We start from the raw sequence: 25,411 nt of genomic DNA on the forward strand, positions 1-25,411 counted from the left end.
TTATAGTAATACTCTCAGGGTCACCTGGGTGGCTCAGTCGGTTAAGCGACTGCCTTCGGCTCAGGTCACGATCCTGGAGTCCCGGGATCGAGTCCCGCATCAGGCTCCCTGCTCGGCGGGGAGTCTGCTTCTCCCTCTGACCCTCCCGCCTCTCGTGCTCTCTCTCTCTCAAATAAATAAATCAATCTTAAAAAAAAAAATACTCTCAGTTAGTACTGATACGGATCTGAGTGGTAGTTTTTTAAATCAGGAAACCAGATTGAAAGAAGTAAAAGAATGCTTCTTAGTCATGCTGTCATAGGCAACAGACCCTGGGCTTCAGGTGGCTTCATTTCAAGATACAACAGAATTAAAATATGTACGAAACCTCCAAGTACAATACCTCTCCTAATAACACACACACACACATACACCATCATTAACAAAAAACACCTCCGCAAACAGATGACAGTTTTAGAAATTGGGTCAGTTCGCTTTGGCCAGCAACCAAAAACACTGGCCTTATTCTATCAAGTACTTTAAATTTCCTTTGAAACAGAGAGAACCTGGTTGTTTTACAGCCAATTCCATTTAGAAGTTTAGAGAAATCCACCGCTTAAAAAAGGAGATTACATCTTAAATATAAAGCATTAGGGGAAAAGATACATGCATTACCATGGTGGAATTAAGGGAGTTTTCTTCTTTATTCTATTTTTCAAGGTTTCTTTTTAATCATTCGCAAAGTTGGATTCCTCTGATACTAAACAAAAGGCAAGTACAGATACCTTCAAAGGGTGCCTGGAGAAAGTCAATCTCAGAAGCTAACATGTGACTTCCACTCAGTTGATCCTAACAGAGTTGGCTCAATGGGCAACAGCACCTGTGGTCAACCTTAGGCTTTGGAAAGGTTAATGAAATGTAATTCATCTTTCCAGGCGGCTAGAGGGTGAGTAAGCAGAAAAGTAGAGACAGGGCAAGAAGAAGAGATCAAAAAGAGAATGAACAGAAAAGGTGAAGGCTACAAAGAGAGAAGAAAATGAAAGGGCAGGTAAGCAAACAAAGGCACCTAGAGATAGGTTCAGTGATGCAGACAAGTGGCCCTCACCAGCCAGGTCCTCACTAACAGAAGAGACACGGATAGACTCGGGCTCCTGGTGACAACACCACACTCTACAGCTTCTCTGGGTGTCAGCAAGTGGAGCTGGAGTAAAGTTAAGACCGGGCTTACCTGTTTCTCCACTATTTATTTACCATCAGCCTCCACCTACCACAGAGGAAAATCTATTTTCCCTGGATCACTGATAATGTGCGACAGAAGTATGGTGAGAACAGCATAAGCCAACTTTAGTCTAGTCTCCTTACTCTCACGAGAGTGCTCTTTAAAGTATTTATTCTTACTCTTGACACTCTTAAACATGTCAATGGGCTGTGTGTGTGTGTGTGTGTGTGCGTGTGCGTGTGTGTGTGTGTGTGTGTGTGTGTAGTGCTATTTTTTGGCCCTTGAATATGCAACTAATACTGCCAATATAGAATGGAGTATGATGAGCTGGGCTTTTCTCCCCACTTCAACTCCCCCACCCCCTTCCAAGATGTTCATTCTAGAAGGCTTTTGTCATATAAGGCAAAGCTGTGCTGCTTAGGCACTCCTATGGGAAACAGGCCCATAGGAGCAAGCACGTCACTCATAAGGTTAATGGTCTCACTGGCTTTTAGATATAATGTACTCTGACGTCAGTCTGTGCAATGGCCTCCTGTTCCTTCCCCCACCACCAAATCCAGCAGCCTAGGTAGGTAGGGAGCTCAAGCATGAGGACCCAAGAACTTGTGAGGAAGGGTTAAGCAAAATCATAAAGAGACAGACAGGGTTTGGAGAGAAAAGGGAAAAGGCACGATGACAAAAGTCTAGAGGAAATTCTCTAAATCTAGGACTTAGGAGCTTGGGAAATCAGACAAACAGATGAGAGGTATATCCCTAATACTCTCCCACCTCTGTTTTTATGAGTTGGAATGATTTACATGTCTCTGGAGTAAAATCTTAACAACCTTCAATTGGATGGAATCCTTGTATAAGACTGGATAAATTTAAGACCACTTTATTACAGACAGTTCAATCCCTCTCTTGCATAATAAGGAGCATGGTGCTGGAATTAAAGGATCCAAAGGTAGAGCAACAAACGGACTCCTGTCCTCTTCCCTATATGCACACATGCCTCCCACATGGCTGGCTCCTTCCTTTCTTTCTGAAGAAGAAGCAGAGAAATCAGAGTAGAGCTCCCTGAGGAGCTCCCCACAGGCCCCTCCCCATCCTTAAAGTCACAGCTAACATACGTCTCTGGTTCTTCAGGACCCTGGTGTTCTTGCCACCCTCACATGTAGGCAGCAAGCATGCCATAACATGGTTTTGCCCCAAGAGACGGAACAACGTTTGCCATCCTGCCTTGCCCCCATGCCCTGCTTTCACAGTATGCCATGGAAAACAAACAGCCCAAGTCAGAAGAATGAGAGCATCTTCCCAGCAAGCATCACGAGAGGCCTTCTTCCTCAAGGATAGTTACACAATTTGATAATTAAGGTACTGAAATTTCGACTAGCATGTGACCAATGGTTCAACAAGAAACGGTGATAAGGAAGAGGAAATGAGAGGATTTTAAGTTATAAAAAAGAGAGACACTGCTGGTAGCATGAAAACATTGCCCGGAGAGACAGATGAGATACAGTAAGAACGCCAAGTGATAGCGTGTCCACCGCTTTCAAGAGGACTACTTCACACACGCGCTAAGGATTTCCTCTACTTTATGAAATCATACATAAGGATATCTAGTGTTTAGATTCAGGGCTATCACCCTATAAAGGGCCATTTTTTAGTTCCTCAGTAATTTAGGAATATCTTAATTAAAGGCAGGATATAGAACTCCCAAGGGGTTACCTGGCTTAGCCTACTCCTCCTGCCTGGGTGACTATGTAAACCAGGGGACACAGATTCAGATGCCTATGGGAGTCAAGAAAGAATCAGATGAAAGAATAGTCAGGCCAGAGAAGACAATGTGAAGTAGGGAGGCCTGGAGCATCTGCTACTCACCTCCAGAAAAGCAGGAACAAGGCACAATTTCCCAGAACTTCTGATATTCAAGAAAGCCAGAAAATGGAGAGATAATGTAAAATCATGAGCTTGTTTAATGTTGGCAATTTATGTTAGCATTTTGGAAATCCCACAGGGGTTGGATTCGGTTGGCCGGTTTGTATCTTCTATCATACACTTTTCATTTAAGTCCAGGGAATGTTTCTTTAAATCTCCAGGGCTGGAGATTTAAAGAAACAGTCTGTCTCCTGACCACCGCCCCCCCTCGCCAGGGCTGTACCACTGTGGCTTCATTGGGGGCAGCATGCCCGCCCTCCAGGAGAGTGGGCAAAGTAGGACTTAGGAACCAAGTTGCTCCATCTGAGTATCAACTCTGCCTCTTCGCATGTGATTTCAGAAAGTTACTAACCCTCCGTGTGAGTCTTTCCTCCTTCATCCATAAAATTGGGGCAAATTCTTTGTATGTCCTAAGATTGTTTTGAAGATTAAATGGAATAATATGAAGAAAGAATTCAATGCATGGTGTTAAAAACACATAAGGCCCTTCCCCTCCCCTGTTGCCCATCACTATTCAGCACCACCTCATTCTGTTTGTAATCACACATTGGGGTTTACCTCTCAACCCCCTACTGGATTCTAAGTATTCCAAGAGAAGATATCTGTTTTATGACCAAAGAGCCAGCACCTGTCCCAATGCTCTACACACAGTAAGGCTTTCAACATATGCAAAATTTAATTATAATGTTGTTATATAATGTTGTTAAGGACTGAATGTTTATACCCCCCCCCAATTCATATATTGCCTAATTCCCAAGGTGGTGGTATTAAGAGACAGGGCTTTGGGGAGGTAATTAGGTTTAGATGAGGTCATGAGGGTGGAGCTCTCATGATGGGATCAGTGCCATTGTGAGAAGAGACACCAGAGAACTTGCATGTATGTGCACTCTCTCTCTCCCCCTCTCCCTGCTGTGTGCGATATACCAGGAAGTCAGCCCTCTGCAAGAGATCTCTCACTAGGACCAGCTGGGCTGGCACCTTGATCTTGGACTTCCCAGCTTCCAGCACTGTGAGAAATAAACCGTTGTTCAAGCCACTCGGTCTGTGGTGTTCTGTTATAACAGCCCTCACTAGGACAAACGTTCAGGAAGATCTTCCTTAAGTCTGGCACCAATGGAGCCTATTTCCACTTATCTTCTTCTGATGCTTTAATGTCAATATGTATATCTACTCCTCATTTGGCCAGAATATTTTTAGACTAAAAGAAGAAAACCAGGTCCAAATTAAGAATAAAATACTTAAGAATTTTCTCTTGAGACGTATGGCATCACTTTTAGGTCGAGGGTACTTTTTGGGGCCCTTTGCGTGCCTCAGCAGAAAAAAATTAAAAGTAAGAGATTTCATCACCCTATTAATAAATAAAGGAGCCTGCTTTCACTTTAGCATCCCAAGTTCATGTCTGCCAACAGTGCATTTCACTGCAGGGGGTGTACTTGGTGGCTGCCCAGAGACCCAGGCAATCCCCTATCCATTTGTCCACTATCGTTGAGAAGGCCAACTTGTATTCATCTAAGACGCTTTACCGACCATGCCTGACTACTCCTGCGTTTCTTTGATTTTAAAGAGAAATCCCAGAGACCTTCAAATGATCCCAGCTTCCTTCTCCCTTGAGGGGTTTGCTTAACAATTCAGGCAAACACATTTCCTGTGATTTGTTGAGAAGAAAAATAATTTAACAGAAAACCTAGTTAGCGGGTTACTTCAGAATGACCCACTGAAAAGGAACCAATGACAAGAGAAATCGCTAGAAAGGATCTCTTTACAGAAGTTCAAGGGACCAGCTATCTCTCCAATAAAAGGTTTCCAAGGAAGGAATTTAAATATTTTCAAGAACACCTTGAGGAAAAGTGTAATGAGGGGCGATTGCCTTACTGGGGGCTAGTGCTTACAACTGAAACTCATCTGCTTAGTAAGACAGATTGGGTATAATGCCTTGTTCCTCTGGGAGGAGACTTTCACTAATCCTCAGAAGAAAGCTCAAATTGGCAGGATGGGCCCTTGTCAAGAGCAGTCTCAGGGATTCACTGTTTGTTAATCTCTGCTTTCCTGAGGCTCTAATTCTGTACTTCCCAATACCAGCTTCTCCTTCGTGTGGCTTGTTCTCGTTGAGGGAACCACAACATCCTGGGTGGTTAACCTGTCCAGAGGGGTCTAGTGTTCGCTTCTACCACAGCCCTACAGCTTTCAGTGCTCTCAAAACCAGCTTAGTGTCTATGTCAAAACAGCAGAAGTTCCTGTACTATGCAGGTAATGAAATTGCAGACCCTTACAGCTCTTCAAATGATGTAACCTTGGGTTTCCATCTCCCATCACTGTATCCCAAACACACACACACTCAAAGCCTGACACGGACTCTAGGGGGAATTCTACTTGCCCCTTTGGCAAACAGTTCCCATGGGAGTAGAACCATCACAGCCCTTAGACTCTAGAGCCTACGGCCAAGTCTGGATCACTCACAGGCCTGTGGCATGAATGTCTTCTGGCACATGGGAATTTCCCTTGTAAGTTCTCACTATTTTCTCTTTCATCCAACATACCTAAGGATTGTTCTGGGTGGGTGGGGTGGGCATAGGGGGCTAGAGGTGGGTCGGGCTGCACCAGCTCAGTCTATAGTATTCTGCTGGAAATATCCAGTCTGGGGTTCCCTAAAGTCAATTCTGCCGTATTTAGGGTCCCATAGATGGCCATTTGGCTATAAGTCAGGCTAGAGCCAGAAATCTGTTCTTTGGAGCATTGACTACTGTGTTGTGACTCGCACCCTAACTCGTCCCACAGCAGAGCGATGTTGGGTGAGGAAGAGCCTAAGGGTAGCCCGGCATCCGCCGCGCAGGCAGTTTCCCAAGGAAGCGGTCACCTCCCCGTACGTGACTGCTCTTTCCTCACACGACCAGGGCTGTCCTCCTTCCATGAGCTTTTCCATGATTTAGAGCTGGACGACTGCATGCGGACGTCTTGGTAGCCTCGGAGAGGCAAGAGGGCAAGGGCACAACCACCTCCCCACATCATAACCGAGTCCTGTGGAGTCACGGCGTCCTTCAAAAGCAGCCAAGAGAACAGCCGCAGAAAACGGCTCCAGCAGCCGACCTGGAGGCCTCGTCCCTGGAGGATCCTCTGATCTCATTATGGCAGTCGACACTAGTCCTCACAAAACAAACAGAGGAAATTTATGCCTGCCTCAGCCTGCGGAGAGCTCCACATTCCCTGCTTAACGAGAGTTCCAGCTTCTGAGACCACAGCCACCGGGATGGGGAGGATGTCTGCTTTGCTCCGAAGAAAGAGCTGTTGTCGCTGCCCTTCCCTCTTTCTGGGGCTGGATATGAAGGCGGAGAGCCTGCAGAGAGCCACTGAACTTGTGGCCTAGGCTCTCTGCTCTGGTCCCTGCAGAGAAGTTCCCTTTCTTCTTGTGTCATCATCCCCAAGCTCAGTCGGTGGGGCCACTTCCTCTTGACCGGCTCTGGGAAAGTCGCTGCGCGGCCTTGAAGGGTTCCACCTGCTAAGGCCAGCATCCTGAGAGAGAGAGACTGCTCTGTGTGACAAGTCTCCAGGTCTTCTGGGAGGAAGACCCTTCCCCCAAAACACACTTGCTTGAGCCTTGGGAAACTTTACCTAACTTGGGGGTCCCACTTTTGGGATAAAGGACAGGAGGGAAAATGTTACTTTATACCCTTGAATTCAATCTCAGCAGTAACTGAGTGCCCAGCTCATGAGAAAAAAAGTGAACTTCCAAACCAAAATAAGAATACAGCAGTGGTTCTGAGCCAGGGTAACTTTGCCCCCCAGGGGACATTCATGATGCATGGAGACTTTTTTTTTTTCTTTTTGTCATGACTGGGGGAGACTGCTACTGGCATCTAGTGGGTAGAGGCCAGGGATGCTGTTAAAATATCCTACCATGCACAAAACAGCCCCCATGATAGAGAATTATTTAGTCCAAAATGTCAACAGTGCCGAGATTGAGAAACCCTGATGGGGAGGGAACACTCAAGGATGTGGATAGGTTTAAAATAATGACGAATCTTTTTTTTGTCACAGAAAGTTTTCAGTTTTTAATGAGTTTGAAAACAGAAAAGCTTCCATTTCAAAATAAAAACAAAATCCCAGATCATATAGATGTTTACAGTGACCACATTTATCTAAGTAACATACATACATGTTTAGTTATAAGATGTTAACTAAATTTCTGTGGCAAATAATGCTTTTTTTAATATCAAAAATATTATAGTGCTCATGTGGTGTCGTAAGGAAAATCTAGTAATCGCTATATATTTAAGTCTTCCCTGTAGATGCTGTTATTTCTAGCACAGGTAAGCAATCAGGGTCATCCAAAATAATGACAACTCTCAATCACATAACACTAATGTTGATATCCTATAGTCAAAATGTGCACAATTAACATCCACAAAAATTTACCAATTCTCTCTTTGAGTAAAATAAGTGAAAACTACCTTTTACCTATGCAGAGTTAGATCATTAGAGCTACCTGGAAATCAATGGAGCAGTTCGATATTAGACTAGACTCTTCTCAGCACCACCGTGAGTGCTGTGTTATTCTAGGTAAAGGTGTGATCTGAATGTTTACTATCATAACTCAGTGGTGAGTATTCATAGAAGGAATTTATGAGCTATGTTCTATGATTATTAAAACCATATATATAAACTGAGTATATGTGGGTCTGGAAAAAATGGCAAATGTTTCAGCTTCTACAATATCAACAAGTATGAGGAACCGTGGTGATGCTGACCTACATTCCAGGGAGACTGAGGAAAACAGGTGCGTAGTAGAGCTCTAAATAAATGCAGAATTGCAGAAATGTGTCACAATGAGAGTAATCATGGTGCATATTTTGAAATTCTCCCATTTTTAATTTTCTGAACCTATCTCAAAATATTCCCTTCCCTCTACATAGCACACTCTCACTACATCGGGTATAAGAACATATGGTTAGATAACCCAGTCGTTATTCTCTCCTGAACTCTTTTAGTCCAGCAAAAGAAGGAAAAATCTGCTTCCAAGCACAGCTAATGCATGTAAGCACATTTGAAGAAGAAAAAGAATTTCATGAATGAGCAGAAGACAATTTTTTAATGGACTGTTTTAGAGGCTTGTGGTATAAAAAGTAAACAAAACTGATTCACTAACTGTTAATACTGTTTACTATGATGCAAGAGTTGGGCTTTTATTTTTTTAATGTTCCAGAAGCCAGAGGAAAAGGAATACTGTGGTAGGGAAAAATGATACCTTCCGTGGCATTTCAAAATCATTGCTCAATTCCTCTTGAGCAAGGAAGCCATAGTAATGACTTTATTTTACCTACCGCAATTATGGTACACCTCGAAGTAATTCTCCACATTATCCCACTTTCCTCTCTCCACTCAAGTCCTGCTAAATAATTTCTGGAAACCATTAACCAAGAGTCCTGTTTCAATTTTCCTCTCCTCCCTCCCCTGTTGCCTCAGTCATGCTGGAGTCAGGACAAAGCAAACTTGTATTACATCACAGAGCAAACTCATTTTCTCTAAACCATTCTGCTGGTAGTTTACTGCTACTGGAACCCAATGCTGTCAACAGTGTGGTCTTTGTTTGGTGGGTGTTGCTTTAAAAATAAAAAAAAGTTTCCCCACGCCCCCTTCTGCTTTTAAATACAGGCGAGTAGTTTGAGGAGCCTCCCTAGCCTGGCTCCACCCCACTGTGTAAACTAGACATTACCTTATACACAAATGAATCTACAGCATTCCTCAGTCTAGCTGCCTCGCTGCAAAATTCCTATGCTCCCCAGCAGCCACGGCAGCACACACTCCCCCTGGCTTCCCTCCTCTTTCCTCTTCCCCCACCCTCTCTCTCTCTCTTTTTTTTTTTAAATTTCCACTGCCTCACTGTGTTTTTGTGTAAATGATCTCACATGACTCAACAAATCCATCTGCCTGAAGCAGGCCAAGTCTGGAGCCCTCCCAGGAGGGAGGAGAAGAATTGCTTTGTGGAAAGGACCTGGAGCTCTGCCCTTTCTCTGGCTCGAATTACCCGCCTGTCAGGCCTGACGGATTTGGCTAAAAATAAAAGGAAGCGGGCCGTGAAAAGCAGATGAATGGGCTCAGCAGTTCCTTAGATAACACAGGCCTGCTGTTGCCCAAAGCTCCCCAAACAGAAACTTCAAATGCAGGCCCTGTGAGCTTGGCGATGTGGCTTCCAGGTGAAAGGGGGCTGTCAGATCCACTGGAGGAGGGAGGGGGGCATGGCCTGTGTTTTAGATTTCTGTTTCAGAACTTGTGTGTGTGTATGTGTGTGTCTGAGAGAGAGAGAGAGAGAGAGAAAGAGAGAGAGATTCCTGTATAAAAAGGTTCTCAGAAAAACAGGAGAGTTCAGTGGAGTGAAGGCTTGGCTTGCAAAAAAAAAAAAAAAAAAGAAGTTGTTTCCACTACAGAATTACTCTTCTCCCTACCTCCCAACACCAGACATTTTAAGCCTCCCTATGATGTCACTTCTGCATTCAGAGCCAGCAAAAAGCTAAAAGTCCTTCTTGTAAGTGTATGCCCAGCGCCCGCAGTGGGTATTAAGCACTTAGGTTGGCAATGTAATGACACACTGTAACAATCTGTAATATGAAGCAGTCAGCAAAGCCCTGGCTCTGAAAGCTATTTCTCCCGACCATTAACCATATGTTTGGCTCCTCGGATAGCCAAGCGGGTGTTCCAGCTTACCATCTGGTTTCTATCCACACAAGCAACTGCAAAGCACAGACTATCTCCCTCCGGAGCTACGTGTTTCTTTTTCTCTCTCTTTTCCGTTCTTTCCTTCCCTTTTCCTCCTCCCAGACCCTTTGGTTCCCTCTGCTAAAGAATTCTCTGCCATTTATCATGTGCAAAGAAAACTTTACCTGACGTGGTAGCAGCAGAGCCATTAAGAATGCACAGCTGTATTGTAAACATGCCAGAGGGCCGTTTACCATCCGCTGAATCTGAAGAACACGGTCTCTACCCCCTTCTTCATCTCCTATTGAGTGCTGACACTTGATCCAGTTTGTTAAAAATAGGTACATTCTTGACAGATCCAGGGGTTGTTGTGGTGCCCTTCACACTCACTTCATATTCTGGGAGTGGGGCTTTAAAGCACACACAAGCGCACACACGAACACACACACACACACACACACTTTGCCTCTGCATTCAATCTGCATGACATCAGTCTCTCACAGATGACATACCGGCTGCAAATAACCAAGTTAACTAAATAAAGGATTCTATTCCTTTTTATGCCCTAAAGGATTCTATCCCAAGTGTGTGTGCTTTTCTTCTTTCCTTCTTTCCTTCCTTCCTTCCTTCGTTTCCTAAAGAGCCAGCCATTTCAACAAATCAATAATTTGCAAAATGTATGCTAATTTACATCTGCATTTTAATAGTATACATCAAGGACATGGAACATGCTATCAAGAGTTCATGGGATTTTCTTACCAAGTGCCAGAGCACTGATCCTGGATTTTCTTCTTTTCAAGATTTCAGGAACTTTATAACTTTTTAAAAATGTATGAAAAGACCTTTGATAAACAGAAATTAGGTAATTTTTTCTCCTGTCCCCACAAGAATTATATGTGCCTTACCAGTCTGTTTTTACGGAATTAGGAAATTCAAGCTAATTCTTTCCCACACCTTAAAAAAAACCACTGGCTTCTCACATACCAAGAACAAAAGGAACAATATCATTAAAAAGTGATTAAGCAGAATGTCAGATTTTATCAACGTGGCAGGGCTATGGAGGTTCTGCCATGGGAGAAGTGTTTATTCAGGCTAACAAGTATGCCAGGGAGGCCACTACCTGTGCAAACTTTTACACCCACTGCCCTTGTCAGTCCTCTTTCCATGATCTAAAATAGATCTTTTGTTAGCTATTTCTAACCAGTAAGGGACATTACAGTTCTGCTGCATGTAGGTTTTAGAGAAATGGGACATTTTAATTTCAGACAACTTAGGAAATTGTCCACAGAAGTTAGGCTTAATTAAATTTTGTTTTGACCCTGAAATCCTACATTAAGAATAACATCACGTTACCTTTACTCACAATATTGTCAATAAAAGGAAAGAAAAATGATCACCTAAAAACTTCAACATTTTTATAGTGTATCTGGCTCTTTAAGCACTTGTGGAATCACCTTATCACAAGATATTTATGCTATTCATAAATACTGGTACCTAGGCACTCCTCCCCCAGCCCAATTACAGCAGGATCCCTGGGGGTGGGCCTGGGCATCAGTACTTTTGAAAGTTTCCCAGTTGTATCTATCACGTCACCAGAGTTGAGAAGTCTTATGCTGTATGAACACTCATGACACCAGAAACTAGGAAACCTTTGGGATGGAAATGGAAATGAAACCTTAGGATTAGAACAGTGACTTTCAATCTTGTTTAGAAGTGGAATCTTCAACTGAAAAAATCTTATATGAAATCCCTGTATACAAATAGCAAAAGTGTCATTTATACTCTCATTTTATACTCAGTCTGTACTCTCATCCATAGATTTCATAAATTCAAATATGTAATTTTTTAATTACTGTAAGTCAACCAGTGAGGATAAGAGGCCATTTTAATGAATATAAAAATCTGAAATTGGGGTCACGGCTGAGAGGTCCAGCGCCGTCCACCTCAACATCCAATTTTTTTCCATGGCCAATGGTTCAGATGATCAAGGCTGGATATATGTAAAAAGACCAGTGTGTACAGCAGTAGGATTACATTAATTCATACATTAATTTAATAAATGTCGATTAAATGTCTAGTACACACCAGATACTGTGCTCATGGGTCATCACAGGAATAAGCTGCGCCTTTTCCCTTGAGAAGCCTAGTTAAGAAGACATATCATGGCTGCACAGCAATGTAAGCATAATAATAGAGGCACCAAGAGCCTGTGATGGTGAGAACTGGCTAATTCTCTCTGAGGAAACGGGACATAACTTCACCAGCATGGGACAATTAAATCAGGTCCTAAAAATATGAGTAAGATTTTTAGAGCTAACAAAGAAAGGGAAGGACATTTCAGGAAGAAGGAACAGAATATGAAAAAAAAAACACCAAAAAAACACAAACAACCCACAAGTATAAATAGGTTTGGTGAGATCTGGGGGTTACGAGAAATTCTAAAGAGGTCAGGAAGGGCTGGCGCACAAAGCTAAAAAGGTATCTGAGGCCAGGTTATAAGAAACTTGAAATGTCATGATACAGTTAAGATTAGCACTGACCAACAGACATATAAGGTGAACCATACACATAATTTCAAATTTTCCAATATCCACATTAAAAAAATAAAAAGAAATAGAATTTAATTTTGATGATACATTATTTAGACCAATTTATCTCAAATATAACCATTTCAACATGTAATCAATATAAAAATGATTAGTGAGATATTTTACATTTTTTTCTCACTAGGTCTTTAAAATAGGGTGTGGGATTTTTATCTATAACATCCCAATTTGGACTAGCCACATTTTAAGAGCTCAATAGACACACGTGGCTAGTGGATACTGTATTGGAGAGCACGGGTTTACCCCTTATCCTACAGGGAGTGTAGGCCAAAGGACTTGCTGGGGACAGCAACAGTGTGGAGAAGTAGATAGAAGACTAGGTCTGGGAGAGGCTTGCAGGCTGTTTCCACAGTCCAAGCAAAGGAAGAGAAGGATGACACTTGAGACCAGGCATGGCGTGGCAGTAGGATGGCATGGAAGGGTCAGAATCAAAAAACATTTCTAGAAAGAATTCATAAGGGACACCTGGGTGGCTCAGTTGGTTGGGCATCTGCCTTTGACTTGGGTCATGATCTCGGTGTCCTGGGATCGAGTCCTGTATCAGGCTCCTTGCCCAGTGGGGAGCCTGCTTCTCCCTCTGGCCTGCCTCTTTCTCTCTGACAAGTAAATAAATAAAATCTTAAAAAAAAAAGAATTCATAAAACTACAAATGATTGTATATGAGAGATAAAGGAGGAAAAAATCATGGAACTGTCAAATAGATTTTTAGTGCTAAAATTTGTGCTTAGTGTAAAGTTACTAATTGTGTATTTAAGATGAGGTTGTGTTGTTCCTTTCAAGCTTGCTTCCCTCTGCTGTGGAAAGCAACGTCATTTAATAAACATGTGCTGAGCACCCACCATGAGCTAGGTAACGCCAGCAACTGGCATGAATGAGACACAATTCTTCCTTTCAAGGGGCTCAGATATAGTGTGGGAGACAAACAACAAGCTACAAGGAAGTGCTAAGTATATTATTAGAAGGATGTGAAAGGAGGTCTACAAAATGTTCCATAAAGTATAATATAACTATTTCCTACAGTAGATTCAGTGGAACTTTAGAGATAGCAGGAAGTGGGGCTTTCAGATAGTAGTAGGCTTATCAACTATCAAATTTTTTTGATTCAAAAAAACAGTTCACCCATTTTACCCATCCTGGCTCTTACAACCACCAATCCGTTCTCTGTACCTTTCAGGAGCTTATTTGTATGTTTTTTTTAAGATTGCACATATAAGAGAGACCATTTGGTATTTTTCTTTGCCTGACTTATTTCACCCAGCATAATGCCCTTGAGGTCCACCCACATTGTTGCAAATGGTAAGATTGCATTTTTTATGGCTGAATAATATTCCACTGAAATATATTTTATGTGCATATATATAAGTAACAATTTCTTTATTCATTCATCTATCAATAGGCACTTAGGTTGTTTTCATATCTTGGCTATTTTAAATGCTGCTGCAATGAACATGGTGGTACATATATCTTTCCAAATTCATGTTTTTGTTTTCTTCAGATAAATATCCAGAAGTGGAATTGCCAGATAATAAAGTCGTTCTATTTTTAATTTTTTGAGGAACCGCCATATGATTTTCCATAGTGGTTGCACGGATTTACATTCCTACCCACAGTATGCAAGGGTTCCCTTTTCTCTACATCCTTGTCAACACTTGTTATTTCTTGTCTTTTTGATTTAACAGCCATTCTAACAGGTATGAGGTGACATCTCATTGTAGTTTTCATTTCCATTTCCCTGATAATTAATGACGTTGAACATCTTTTCATGTACCTATTGGCTATCTATATGTCTTTTTTTTAAAAGATTTTATTCATTTATTTGACAGAGAAAGAGACAGTAAGAGAGGGAACACAAGCAGGGGCAGTGGGAGAGGGAGAAGCAGGCTTCCCGCCGAGCAGGGAGCCTGATGTGGGACTTGATCCCAGGACCCTGGGATCATGACCTGAGCCAAAGGCAGACACTTAACGACTGAGCTACCCAGGCACCCCATGTCTTCTTTTTAAATTTAATTTATTTATTTGACAGAGACACAGCGAGAGAGGGAACACAAGCAGGGGGAATGGGAAAGAGAGAGGGAGAAGCAGGCTTCCCGCTGAGCAGGGAGCCCGATGCGGGGCTCAATCCCAGGACCCTGGGATCATACCCTAAGCCGAAGGCAGACGTTCAATGACTGAGCCACCAGGTGTCCCTATCTATAAGTCTTCTTTGAAAAAATGTCTATTTTTAAATCAGATTGTTTTTTGTTTTTGTGGTTTTTTTTTTTTTTTTTTGGCTACTGAATTGCATGAGTTCTTTATATATCTTGAATATTAGCCCCTTATCAGATACAGGACTTGCAAATTATTTTCCCCTTTCAGTAGGTTGCCTTTTCATTTTGTTGATGGTTTCTTCTGCTGTACCAAAGCTTTTTAGTTTGAAGTAGCCTCACTTATTTATTTTTGCTTTTGTTGCCTTTGCTTTTGCTGTCAGATTCAAAATATCATCATCAAGACCAAAGTCAAGGAGCTTACTGTCTATGTTTTCTTCTAGGAGTTTTATAATTTCAGGTCTTTCATTTACGTCTTTAATCCATTTCAAGTTAATTTTTGTGTGTGGTATAAGATAGGGGCCCAGTTTCATTCTTTTGCATGCAGCTTTCCAATTTTCCCAACACCATTTATTGAACAGACTATCCTCTCTCCATTGTATATCCCTGGCTCCTTTATTGTAAATTAATTGACCAAATATACATGGTCAATTTCTGGGCTTTCTATTCTGTTCCATTGATCTATCTGTTTTTACTCCAATACCATACTCTTTTGATTACTATAGATTTGTAATATAGTTTGAAATTAGGAAGCAGAATGCCTCCAGCTTTGTTCTTCTTTCTCAAGACTGCTTTGGCTATTCAGGGTCTTTTGTGGTTCCAAACAAATTTTAGGATTGTCTGTTCTATTTCTGTGAAAAATACCATTGGAATTTTGATAGGGATTACACTGAATCTATATATTGCTTTTTGATGGATTGTTTAGGGTTTTTTATATACAATATCATGTCATTTGCAAATAATGACAGTTTTACTTGTTCCTTTCCAGTCTGGATGCCTCTTTTCTTTTCTTTTTCTTGCCTGACTGCTCTGGCTTGGACTTCTAATACTATGTTCTTGAATGTAAATGAACTGAATTATCCAATTAAAAGAAAGAGTGGCTGAATGAATAACAAAACAAGACCTATCTATATGCTGCCTACAAGAGATACTCTTTAGATGTAAGGATACACATAGACTGAAAATGAAGGGATGGAAAAAGATATTCATACAAATGGAAACCAAAAGAAAACTGGAGTAGTTGTAGTTATATCAGATAAAATGGACTTTAAATCAAAAACTGTAATGAGACCCAAAAAAGGTGTTACATAAGGGCTCAATCCAACAAGAAGCTAAAACATTTGTAAATACCGATGCATCCAACATAGAAGCAACTAAACACATGAAGCAAATATTAACAGGCCTAAAGGGAGAAATACAATGATAGTAGGGGACTTCAATGCCTCACTTACATCAAAGGATGGATCATCCAGACAGAAAATCAATAAAGAAACATTGACCTTAAATGACGTATAAGATCAGATAGACTTAACAGATATTTACAGAACATTCCATCCAAAAGCAAAAGAATACACATTCTTCTCAAGTATATATGGAACATCTTCTGAGACAGATCATATGTTAGGCCACAAATAAACTTAAGAGAACTGAAATCTTATTAAGCATCTTTTCCAACCACAATGGTATGAAACTAGAAATTAATTACATGAATAAAATTGGAAAAATCACAGATATGTGGAGGTTAAACAACATGCTAGTGAAAACCAATGGGTCTTTTTAAAATCAAAAGAAAACTTAAAAATACCTTGAGACAAATGAAAATGGAAATGTACCATATCAAAATTTATGGGATACAGCAAAAGCAGTTCCAAGTGGGATGTTCACAGTGATAAATGCCTACCTCAAGAAACAATAAATATTTCCAATAAACAACCTAACATTACACCTCAAGAAAACAGAAAAAGAAGAACAAATGAAGCCCAGAGTTAGGTAGAAGAAAGGAAATAACAAATATTAGAGCAGAAATAAATAAATGAAAGAGAGACTAAAAGGACAACAGAAAAGATAAATGTCACCAAGAGCTGGTTCTTTCAAAAGATAGACAAAATTGGCAAACCTTTAGCTAGACTCACCAAAGAGAGAGAGAGAGAGAGAGAGAGAGAGAGAGAGAGAGAGAGAGAGAGACAGCACACACTCAAATAAAATCAGAAAGGAAAGAGGAAATGTTACAACCGATAACACAGAAATACAAAGAATCATAAGAGATTACACTGAATAATTATATATCAATGAGTTGGACAACCTAGAAGAAATGGATAAATTCCTAGAAACATACCTACCAAGATTGAATCATGATGATACAGAAAATCTGAACAGTCCAATTACTAGCAAGGAGATTGAATCAGTAATCAAAAACCTCCCAAAAAACAAAAGTCCGGGACCAGACTATTTCACTGGTGAATTCTACCAACATTCAAAGAAGCATACAGATCCTTCTCAAACTCTTCCAAAAAACTGAAGAGGGAGGAACTCTTCCAAACATATTTTAAGAGGCCCTGATACCAAAACCAGACAAGGATGCCACACAAAAAAAAAAGAATATTATAGGCAGTATCCCTGATGAACATAGACACAAATATCCTCAACAAAATATTAGCAAACTGAATTCAACAACAGAGTAAAAGGATCATATACTACGATCAAGTGGGATTTACGCCAGGGATGCAAGAATGGTTTAATATCCACAAATCAGTCAATGTGATACACATTAAAAAAATGAAGGATAAAAATCATATGATTATCTCAATAGATGCACAAAAGCATTTGATAAAATTCAACATCTGTTTACGATAAAAACTCTCAACAAAGCAGATACAGAGGGAACGTACCTCAACACAAAAAAGACCATATATGATAAGCCCACAGCCAACATCATATCCAATGGTGAAAAGCTGAAAGCTTTTCCTCTAAGATTAGGAACAAGACAAAGATGACCACTGCTGGCAATTTCATTCAACACTGTATTGGAAGTCCTACCCAGAGCAATTAGGCAAGAAAAAGAAATAACTGACTTTTAAAACTGATGTAGCATATGATTTATTTCTGTGTTTGTATTTGGTGGCAATGTGTTAAGAAAATCCTGATGTTCACAGGTAACTACAGGTATCACTTGCTGTCTGAATCCCTGCTCTATAAACTCAGGGACCAAACAGATTCAGACAAATCTTCAGATAAATGTTTTGCTATCTGCTAGTCTTATTACTTGTCTATGAAACTTAGAAACCAAATGGACACAAATAACACTGTATTCTTTTCTATGGGAACTCACTGTGGGAAATTTCTGTATCCATATTCTGGAAATGAATGAATTGAAACAGCAAGGGACAGTTATACTGATAATGATAACAGTTCTTTAGCAATTCATTTTGTTATCTCACAATATGCCTCAAACTAACCCAAAAGCTTGGGAAAGATGCAGTAGTTAAGATTTTTTTATTTCAAATTTTAACACTAAAGATAATCTGACAACTACTTGATTTAACAGTCAAGGAGCATCTAAAATGTAGAGTGGGTATACAGAACCCTAAAACAGAATATATGTCATTAAGTGATGTGCGCTTTGTTTACTTACTATACAACTGGCCATTAATCTACGCAGAAAGCTACACCCAACAGAGACCGCCCCCCCCCACCAAGCTCTGCCCAGCATGGAATTGAGGGTGCTAAATATGTTTAACAAGAGGAATTTGCTTGTTTAATTCATGATCAGGCTGGAATCTGAAAAACACTGGTACTGAACTTCCTTATCAGTGACTAATTTATAAGAAGTTCAAATATATAAGCCCAAACAGCAGAAAACACTTAATTTAAGATTAACTTGATAGTCCAATTCAATGCCTTGGTGGTCCCAATGTGTTAAAATTTCATATATAACATGTTTAAGTATGCATATGTTTTTATTATGACTATACAAAATTATTTAAAATATATTAAAATGAAATGCAAATTAAACATTTGCAGAGACCCTCAAGTATCTCCAGGAAACTTCTGCAGACCAGAGTTTTTGAAGACTACTGGCTTACAGCCCGTGAGGTTAAGATGTAAATCTAAGAGCAACAATTTGGTGCACTTACTATTTAAGGTTCATCGGGGCATTCCTAAACTTTAGCCAAGGGCAGATACCACTCCTCATTATCCTAAAAGCAGTAAAGCTGAGAAGCAATCCTGAAAGAAACCGTTTTAAGATTCTCTGGTGAGTTCAAATTAAAGCAACTGGGACCCAAATCTGAGATACATTATTCACTTCTCAGTGTTGTTCATTCACTGATTCTCTCAACAATATTCACCTACTATGTGCCAGGCGCTGTTCTAAAATTTGAGATACACCAGTGAGGAAAATAGACAGAACCCCTACCTTTATGGAATAGAGAATCTAGTGCGGGGGCGGGGGAGGGGAGCAGCGATGGGGAGACATAACACAAATAAGAAACATAATAAATAAGTTATTTTTCTTATAAAGTGACAGGTACAATGAAAAATGGAAATGGAATGGAGGAAAAAGGCTGCAATTTTAAATAGGATGGTCAGGGGAGGTGAGGAGGTGAAAGTGGGTCAGTGACTTGAAGGAGGTGAGAGGTAAACCAAGAGATGGGTTGAAGCAACGGGTCTCAAAGTGCGGTCCCAGGACCATCAGCGTCCCCTGAAAACTTTTCACTGGCTCAAAACCATGGGGAGGGGCGGGTGACTGTCTTAACCAGCTCTCCAGGAGATTCTGATGCACGCTAAGTCTGAGGACCACGGCCCTAGGAAGAGGGAGGGCCCTAGACTAGAAGCAGGCCTAGGACATTCTACAGAAACGGGGGCGAGATCGGGGTCTGGTCACGAGTGCCAGAAGGACACCGGTGGAGGTGAGTCAAGAGAGCTGGAGGGCAGCCAGAGCATGGACAGCTTTCAGGCCACAGAGAGGCTTTTACTCCAAGTGAAATGGGGAGCCTTGTGGGGGGTTTGGGGCAGAGGAGCCGCATGGCCTGGTTTATATTTTAAAAGGTTCATGTTGGCTGTTGTGCTGAGTAGAAACATTACATTATTTGCCTCAGGAGAAGACTCCTTAACCACTACTACTACTACTACTTCTTCTTCTTCTTCTTTTTTTAAAGTATCACAACTCTGAGATCAAGACCTCAGTGGAGATTAAGAGTCGCCTGAGCCACCCAGGCGCCCCAAGACTCCTTAACTTCTACATTCCTCTTTGGGCAGTGAGTGCGCGGCTCCATGTTGAAATATGGTCCCTGACAGCAGAGAGCTCCCATTTGTAGTGTTTGCTGATGTCCTTGGTGTAAATACTCCCACCACAGCTGATTTCAAGCTGCCAACATGACTCACTGAAACAGGAGTTGTGAAGGGATGTGTGCAACCTACTCCGAACACTGACTTTAGGTCCCAATGTCCCTGCTACCACTGAGACCACCTAAAAATGATGGGGAATTGTTTAAATCTGACTGAAAATGTTAATGTGACTTCAGATATAAACGTAGTGTGTTCTGCTGGCATATTATCGTTAAGCAAATACAAATCCCAATTCCTCAGAAGTTAGCATTAAGACAATATATAAACTTCATTTTAAAAAATTAACCTCATTAGGGGCACCTGGATGGCTGAGTTAGTTGGGCGTCTACCTTCGGCTCAGGTCGCGGTCTCAGGGTCCTGGGATCGATCCCTACACTGGGCTCCCTGCTCAGCGGGGAGTCTGCTTCTCCCTATCCCTCTGTGATCTCTCTGGCTCTCACTCTCTTAAATAAATAAAAATAAAAATCTTAAAAAAATAAAAAATAACCTCATTAGCATTAAACCCCAACTGCCTTTACTCAATAAACTATTTACCTTTTAGCTGGGGATCCTCTGCTATCACTTTTTTCCTCCTACTATAATTAATATTTTGGACCCTTCAAAGCATGCACTGGCTGGGATCTGCCCTGGAGAATGTGCAGGGCTGCCCCTCCAAGAGCTCACAGAAATCCAGCGCAGGCCATCAAGGAGTATGCATTACAAGAACAAAAGTTTGCATTTATCCAAAGATGAAGTGAAATTTCAATCTGATTTACCATTAAGAAACTTCCCTTAGCCTAAAAGAATGGCCCTATTTCTGTCAGTCGGGGCAGATTGCAGTTTGTGAAAAATACATTAAAAGTATAGCACCATCTATGAAGAAAAAGTCACTCTATAATATACTCCTGATAAACAAAAAGTGTTTGCTGCTATCCAGAATACATGCTCCACACACTGTCCAGTCTGCATCAGCCCTCAGCTGCGTCCCACCCACACCCAGACCCCAGCCGGCCGGATCAGCGAATGTGCAGGAGCTCGCACTCCCGTAAAACAATGAGGTCTTTCAGGCCTTACAATCTTGTGAAGAAACAGGCTGAAACGTCATGGGAAAAATTAGGAAATCTCGGAGGAAAACAGCTCACAAAATGAGGGGTGGAACCCCTTGCTCACATGGTCTAATTCCCGAACAAAGGGAAACAACCGTGACAGCCCCCTGCCTGCTCTGACCCTTCCCTTGCAAAAGAGAGGCGTCCCAACCTCCTTTTCTTCCCTTGGGGGTGACAACAGCACGACACACACATCATAATGAGAACATTTTTAAACCTACAGGAGCAAAGCTCATTTCAAAAGCTTTACCCTCAAGGAAAGTGTAAAAACCAACCCAAACTACCAGTCTTGTTCGGTGAGCCATAATAGCAGCACAATTACAGACCAACTGGACTTCAACAATTGCACAAAGTAAAACAGAGTGCCTTCTAATATACACAGATACACGTATTGTTTAGGTCTTCCTAAGTCTTCTTGCTATTAAATCTCACACAGCTAGCTCCACCTCATTACCTGCCATACCTAGTTGGTACCTTTCACACCTGCCTCGCTAGCCGGCCCCGTGGCGACCAGCGCTCCGTCCTCTAGCTCCCAGCCGCTGCCGCAAGTTATTCGGCTTGCAAACTGCCCCTCTCTCTTACCCACCAAACAACATCTCTCTCACCTTAAAAGCTCAGTTTAAGGCTCTGTATGACCTGCACAATGGATTTCGAGATTAAGTACATTTGCAAACTTGCCAACAAATTTACCCTTCTACTTTAATAGGCTTTTACAATCCCCCTACATTTTCCAATTGGTTAAAGTAATCAAACTTTTCTAAACTCTCCGAGGACACAGTCTGAGTCAGTCCTTCCCTATGTGATCTCCAACTTTCCGCCAGATTGTTATATGTAAGATTTTATCAACTGTTAAGCACCACAGGGCATGTCAGCTGTTGTCAGTCTGTAGTCAATCTGACGCTTAACTGTTCGGGGAAAAGACCCATAAGTGACTTACTATTATAAAGCATTATGTGGAAGAGGTGCTCATCTTGCTCCTGGAAGAAAAAGGCAACATGTATTGAAATCATGAAAATGTTTTAAAAGGTAAAACAATTTAAAAAGAGATGAAGAGGGGCACCTGGGTGGCTCAGTCATTAAGCGTCTGCCTTTGGCTCGGGTCATGATCCCAGTGTCCTAGGATCGAGCCCTGCATCGGGCTCCCTGCTCTGCGGGAAGCCTGCTTCTCCCTCTTCCACCCCCCCTCTTGTGTTCCCTCTCTCACTGTGTCTCTCCCTGTCAAATAAATAAACCTTTAAAAAAAAAGAGAGAGAGACAAAGAGACATATCACGCAGTGAACAGATGAGTCCAATGAGGCTGAGAACCTTACAAAGATATCTCACAGACATGTTACCACTGTCACTCCAAGCACCTAAGCAGAAGAACACCCTGTGGGTAGAAACCGTTATTTGACATTGAGGTAAAATTCCGGGTCAGGTAGTGAGCTGAGTGGAATTTACTGCAAACTGATCATGCTACTAGCTAAAATGCAGAAGGAGACAGTGGTGAGGCACTGTCAGAGAGATGAAAAGTGAGTTCAGTCCACAGAGGAGATTCCAGTCAACACACCTGTGAACGCAAGTCAGACCAAGTCTGAAACCAGTGGTTCAAACTTGGCTGCATATCAGAATCACCTGCAGAGCTTTTTTAAAACTCCCACTGCCCAGGTTACATCCCATACCAATAAAATCAGAAAGTCTGGGGTGGGAGCCAGGCATTCATAGTTCTTAAAGATTCCCAGGTGATTCCAATATGCATCACGGTTTTAGAACCACTGTCCTAGACTCTGGTGGTAAAGGTTTTGCTTGATGAAGAAAGTACACAATAACTTATGTGAAGGGTGGTAATGGCGATGAGTCAAAGTAAACTTTGACACTTTTAAGTGGGACATCATTACTTCGTTCAAATAAGAAGACACAGTCTTTAGAAGACCCTCGATGAACTTGTGGACTTGGGTTTTAGACTAGGAAAGGGAAACTGGGCATGATGGTGGCTAAGCTCCGTTGACAACACTAATAACTGGAATGTAGACCATTGTGCCGTCAAGGTATTCGGCTTTACAGTAAGCAGCCTAGATGCAAGGCCTAGGCCAGCCACCTGCTTGCCGTGGGGCTACAGGCCACTGCCCAACCAAATAACCCTAGTGTTCTATCCGAGGTGTTATCTACCTTGGGTGCTTTTTAGCCTAATTCAAGCTGTAATCCCAAACATTCTGACTGGTTTGCCGAGGAACCCCAGGATCCATATATTTTAAAAGCTTCCCCCTCCCAGGTGACGGTTATGCTATAGGAATGTGGAGAACCACCAGCAGAGAGTTTATGAGAAAGGAGTCTGAGGCCATACAACTTGGACTCAAATCCCTGCTCCACCAGTTACTAGCTATGGCTCAGTTTCCTTATTTGCAAAAACAGAGCGAATGGATATGACATCTGTTGTGGGGCTTAACTGACAATCCATTAATCCACCTCACTGGATCATTGTGAGTATCTGGCATAACACTTGGTACATAGCAAACACTCAATTTTATGGGTATCACTTACATACAGGTACATGTGTGTATCTGTCATAAGGATTAAATGATACGATGTATATAAATTGTGTAGCACTGTCTCCATGCAGAAACACTCAGTAGATGCTAGCTAAGCTGATGCTGACAGTGGTCATCATGGGAAAATACTAGAACTGTAAGAGAGGAAGATTTCATCCTCTCTCCATTGCATGGCAGAAAGCCACAATTATAAGACCTAAAAAACTATGGGGATGGGGAGGAATTCTTTTGCTCTGTCTTAATCATTAGGAAGTCCCACTAGCCATGGAGGGGTTGTTCTACTGCAAAGTAATGATGGAAATGCGGGCTTAATGGCAAAGAAGAGAAATGTGGAGACCTGGACTGGCTGCCCCACATGATGATAAATAGCAGAACTTGACATCCTGGGGAAACTCAATACCCTCCCTACCTAGAGCAACCCAGAGTTGACATGTGTTTTGTCCCAGATCACACTGTTAGTGGCAGAACTGGAATCAGACTTGGGAACAGAGCTCTTTAGTTTCCACGTTCCCTCCATTGACCATCTCTGGTGAGGAACATTTCTGGGAGGTGTATCATCATAGAGGAGATATGGTACGTGCAGTCAGAGCCAACGTGAGATGAGGAAAGTGTTGCCCTGTTTTCCAACTGCTTCCTTCCTTACTCTGCCCAATTCCCTTCCCTGGTCCAAATTCCACACCCTGGAGGCCATATCCGGCTGAGATGGAGGATATGGACACTAGAAACCAGCCGTGGTTTTCTTTGTGGCCAAACTGTTTTCTTGGGGATGTTCAGTTCCAATTTTAAAACACAAGACAATTATAAAAAGGGTTTAATTTTCCAAATTTTCATTTGCATATAACTGTTCAGGGGTGTGCATTTATTAAAGGATACGTGCATGTTTTTTTATCCACCAACCTAGGACAGGAAATCCTGTCTTTCAGCTGCTGAGTTTCAGACCACTCCATCTGAATATTCTTGCTGACAAATGCGACCTTGTCTAGGTTCTGAAGAATTTAAGCATTCCCTCAATGTCATTTCTACTTGACCTTAGCAACATGACCAAACTGCAAATTCAATACCGTTTAGTAAAGGTACAACATTCACACCCTGTCACCAATCCCCCCTCCAATTCCAATCCAGTGACCCTGGGCTAGAACTTAATCCAAAAGATTACAAAGCAACATCCTGATGAGTTGCCATGGCAACCTCTAGATGTCAGATATCCCATGTCCCAGGGCTGTAAATTCTCATTTTTAGTTGATTCATATCCTACTATTTCATGTATAACAACCAACTAAAATGCAATTTGGTATGTCAGCTGCCAAGCATAATAAAGGATGTCATTTGCTATTATAGCCAATAATAAAAGATTTCTAGTTGCTTCTGTTTTCAAAGGTACAGAAAATCACTGTGTATTCTAAGTCCACTGGGCTGGTCCTCAAAGAGAGGCTATTTAGCCAGGCTTCCTCTATTTTTACTTAATTAGTCAATATTTAAGAGAGCCTTGGAAATGAAAAGAACTCTAGTGAAAGCTATGCATTATTTTCTGAACAGGAGGAAACACACTGATCTTCAAACTTTCAATAGACATTGTATATTTGATCCAAAAGACACACACGCATGCACGCGCACGCTCGCACGCATGCGCATCCTGTGATCCAAGCCTTTCAAGGACATAAATATACAACAAGGGTGCCTTGCAAGACTTTCAATTCCTTATAACTGGAGAAAAAAGAAATACTTATCATTGACATCCAGATAATTCAAACGTCTTGTTTTAATCAACAGTTTTGTTACGGGCTCGATTGTGTTCCCCCCAAATTCATATGTTGAAATCCTAACCCTCAGTACTTCAGAATGTGTCTGTATTTGGAGACAGAGACTTTAAAGAGATATTTCAAGTTAAATGAGGTCACTAGGGTAGGCCCTAATCCAATATGATGAGTAGTCTTATAAAAAGAGATTAGAGGCACCTGAG

At 41.6% G+C, this 25,411-nt stretch overlaps 1 protein-coding gene across 5 annotated transcripts in view; it reads right to left on the bottom strand.

Annotated features, from left to right (window-relative positions):
• BACH2 (BTB domain and CNC homolog 2) overlaps positions 1-25,411 on the bottom strand; it is a 361,400-nt gene that overhangs the window by 269,131 nt on the left and 66,858 nt on the right. For 2 of the 5 annotated variants that reach the window (XM_073893635.1, XM_073893636.1), the window contains exon 1: positions 9,988-10,175. The exons of the other annotated variants lie outside the window; for them this stretch is intronic. In XM_073893635.1, coding sequence (XP_073749736.1) covers positions 9,988-10,149 — 162 coding nt within the window. In that variant the 5' untranslated portion in view covers positions 10,150-10,175. Of the gene's footprint in view, positions 1-9,987; positions 10,176-25,411 lie in introns of those variants that run through there. 5 annotated transcript variants of the gene reach the window in all.

Source organism: Callorhinus ursinus, unplaced genomic scaffold (assembly GCF_003265705.2).
Source record: "Callorhinus ursinus isolate GAN/ISIS: 27379988/994484 unplaced genomic scaffold, GSC_fseal_2.0 scaffold6, whole genome shotgun sequence".
NCBI classification, from domain to species: domain Eukaryota; kingdom Metazoa; phylum Chordata; class Mammalia; order Carnivora; family Otariidae; genus Callorhinus; species Callorhinus ursinus.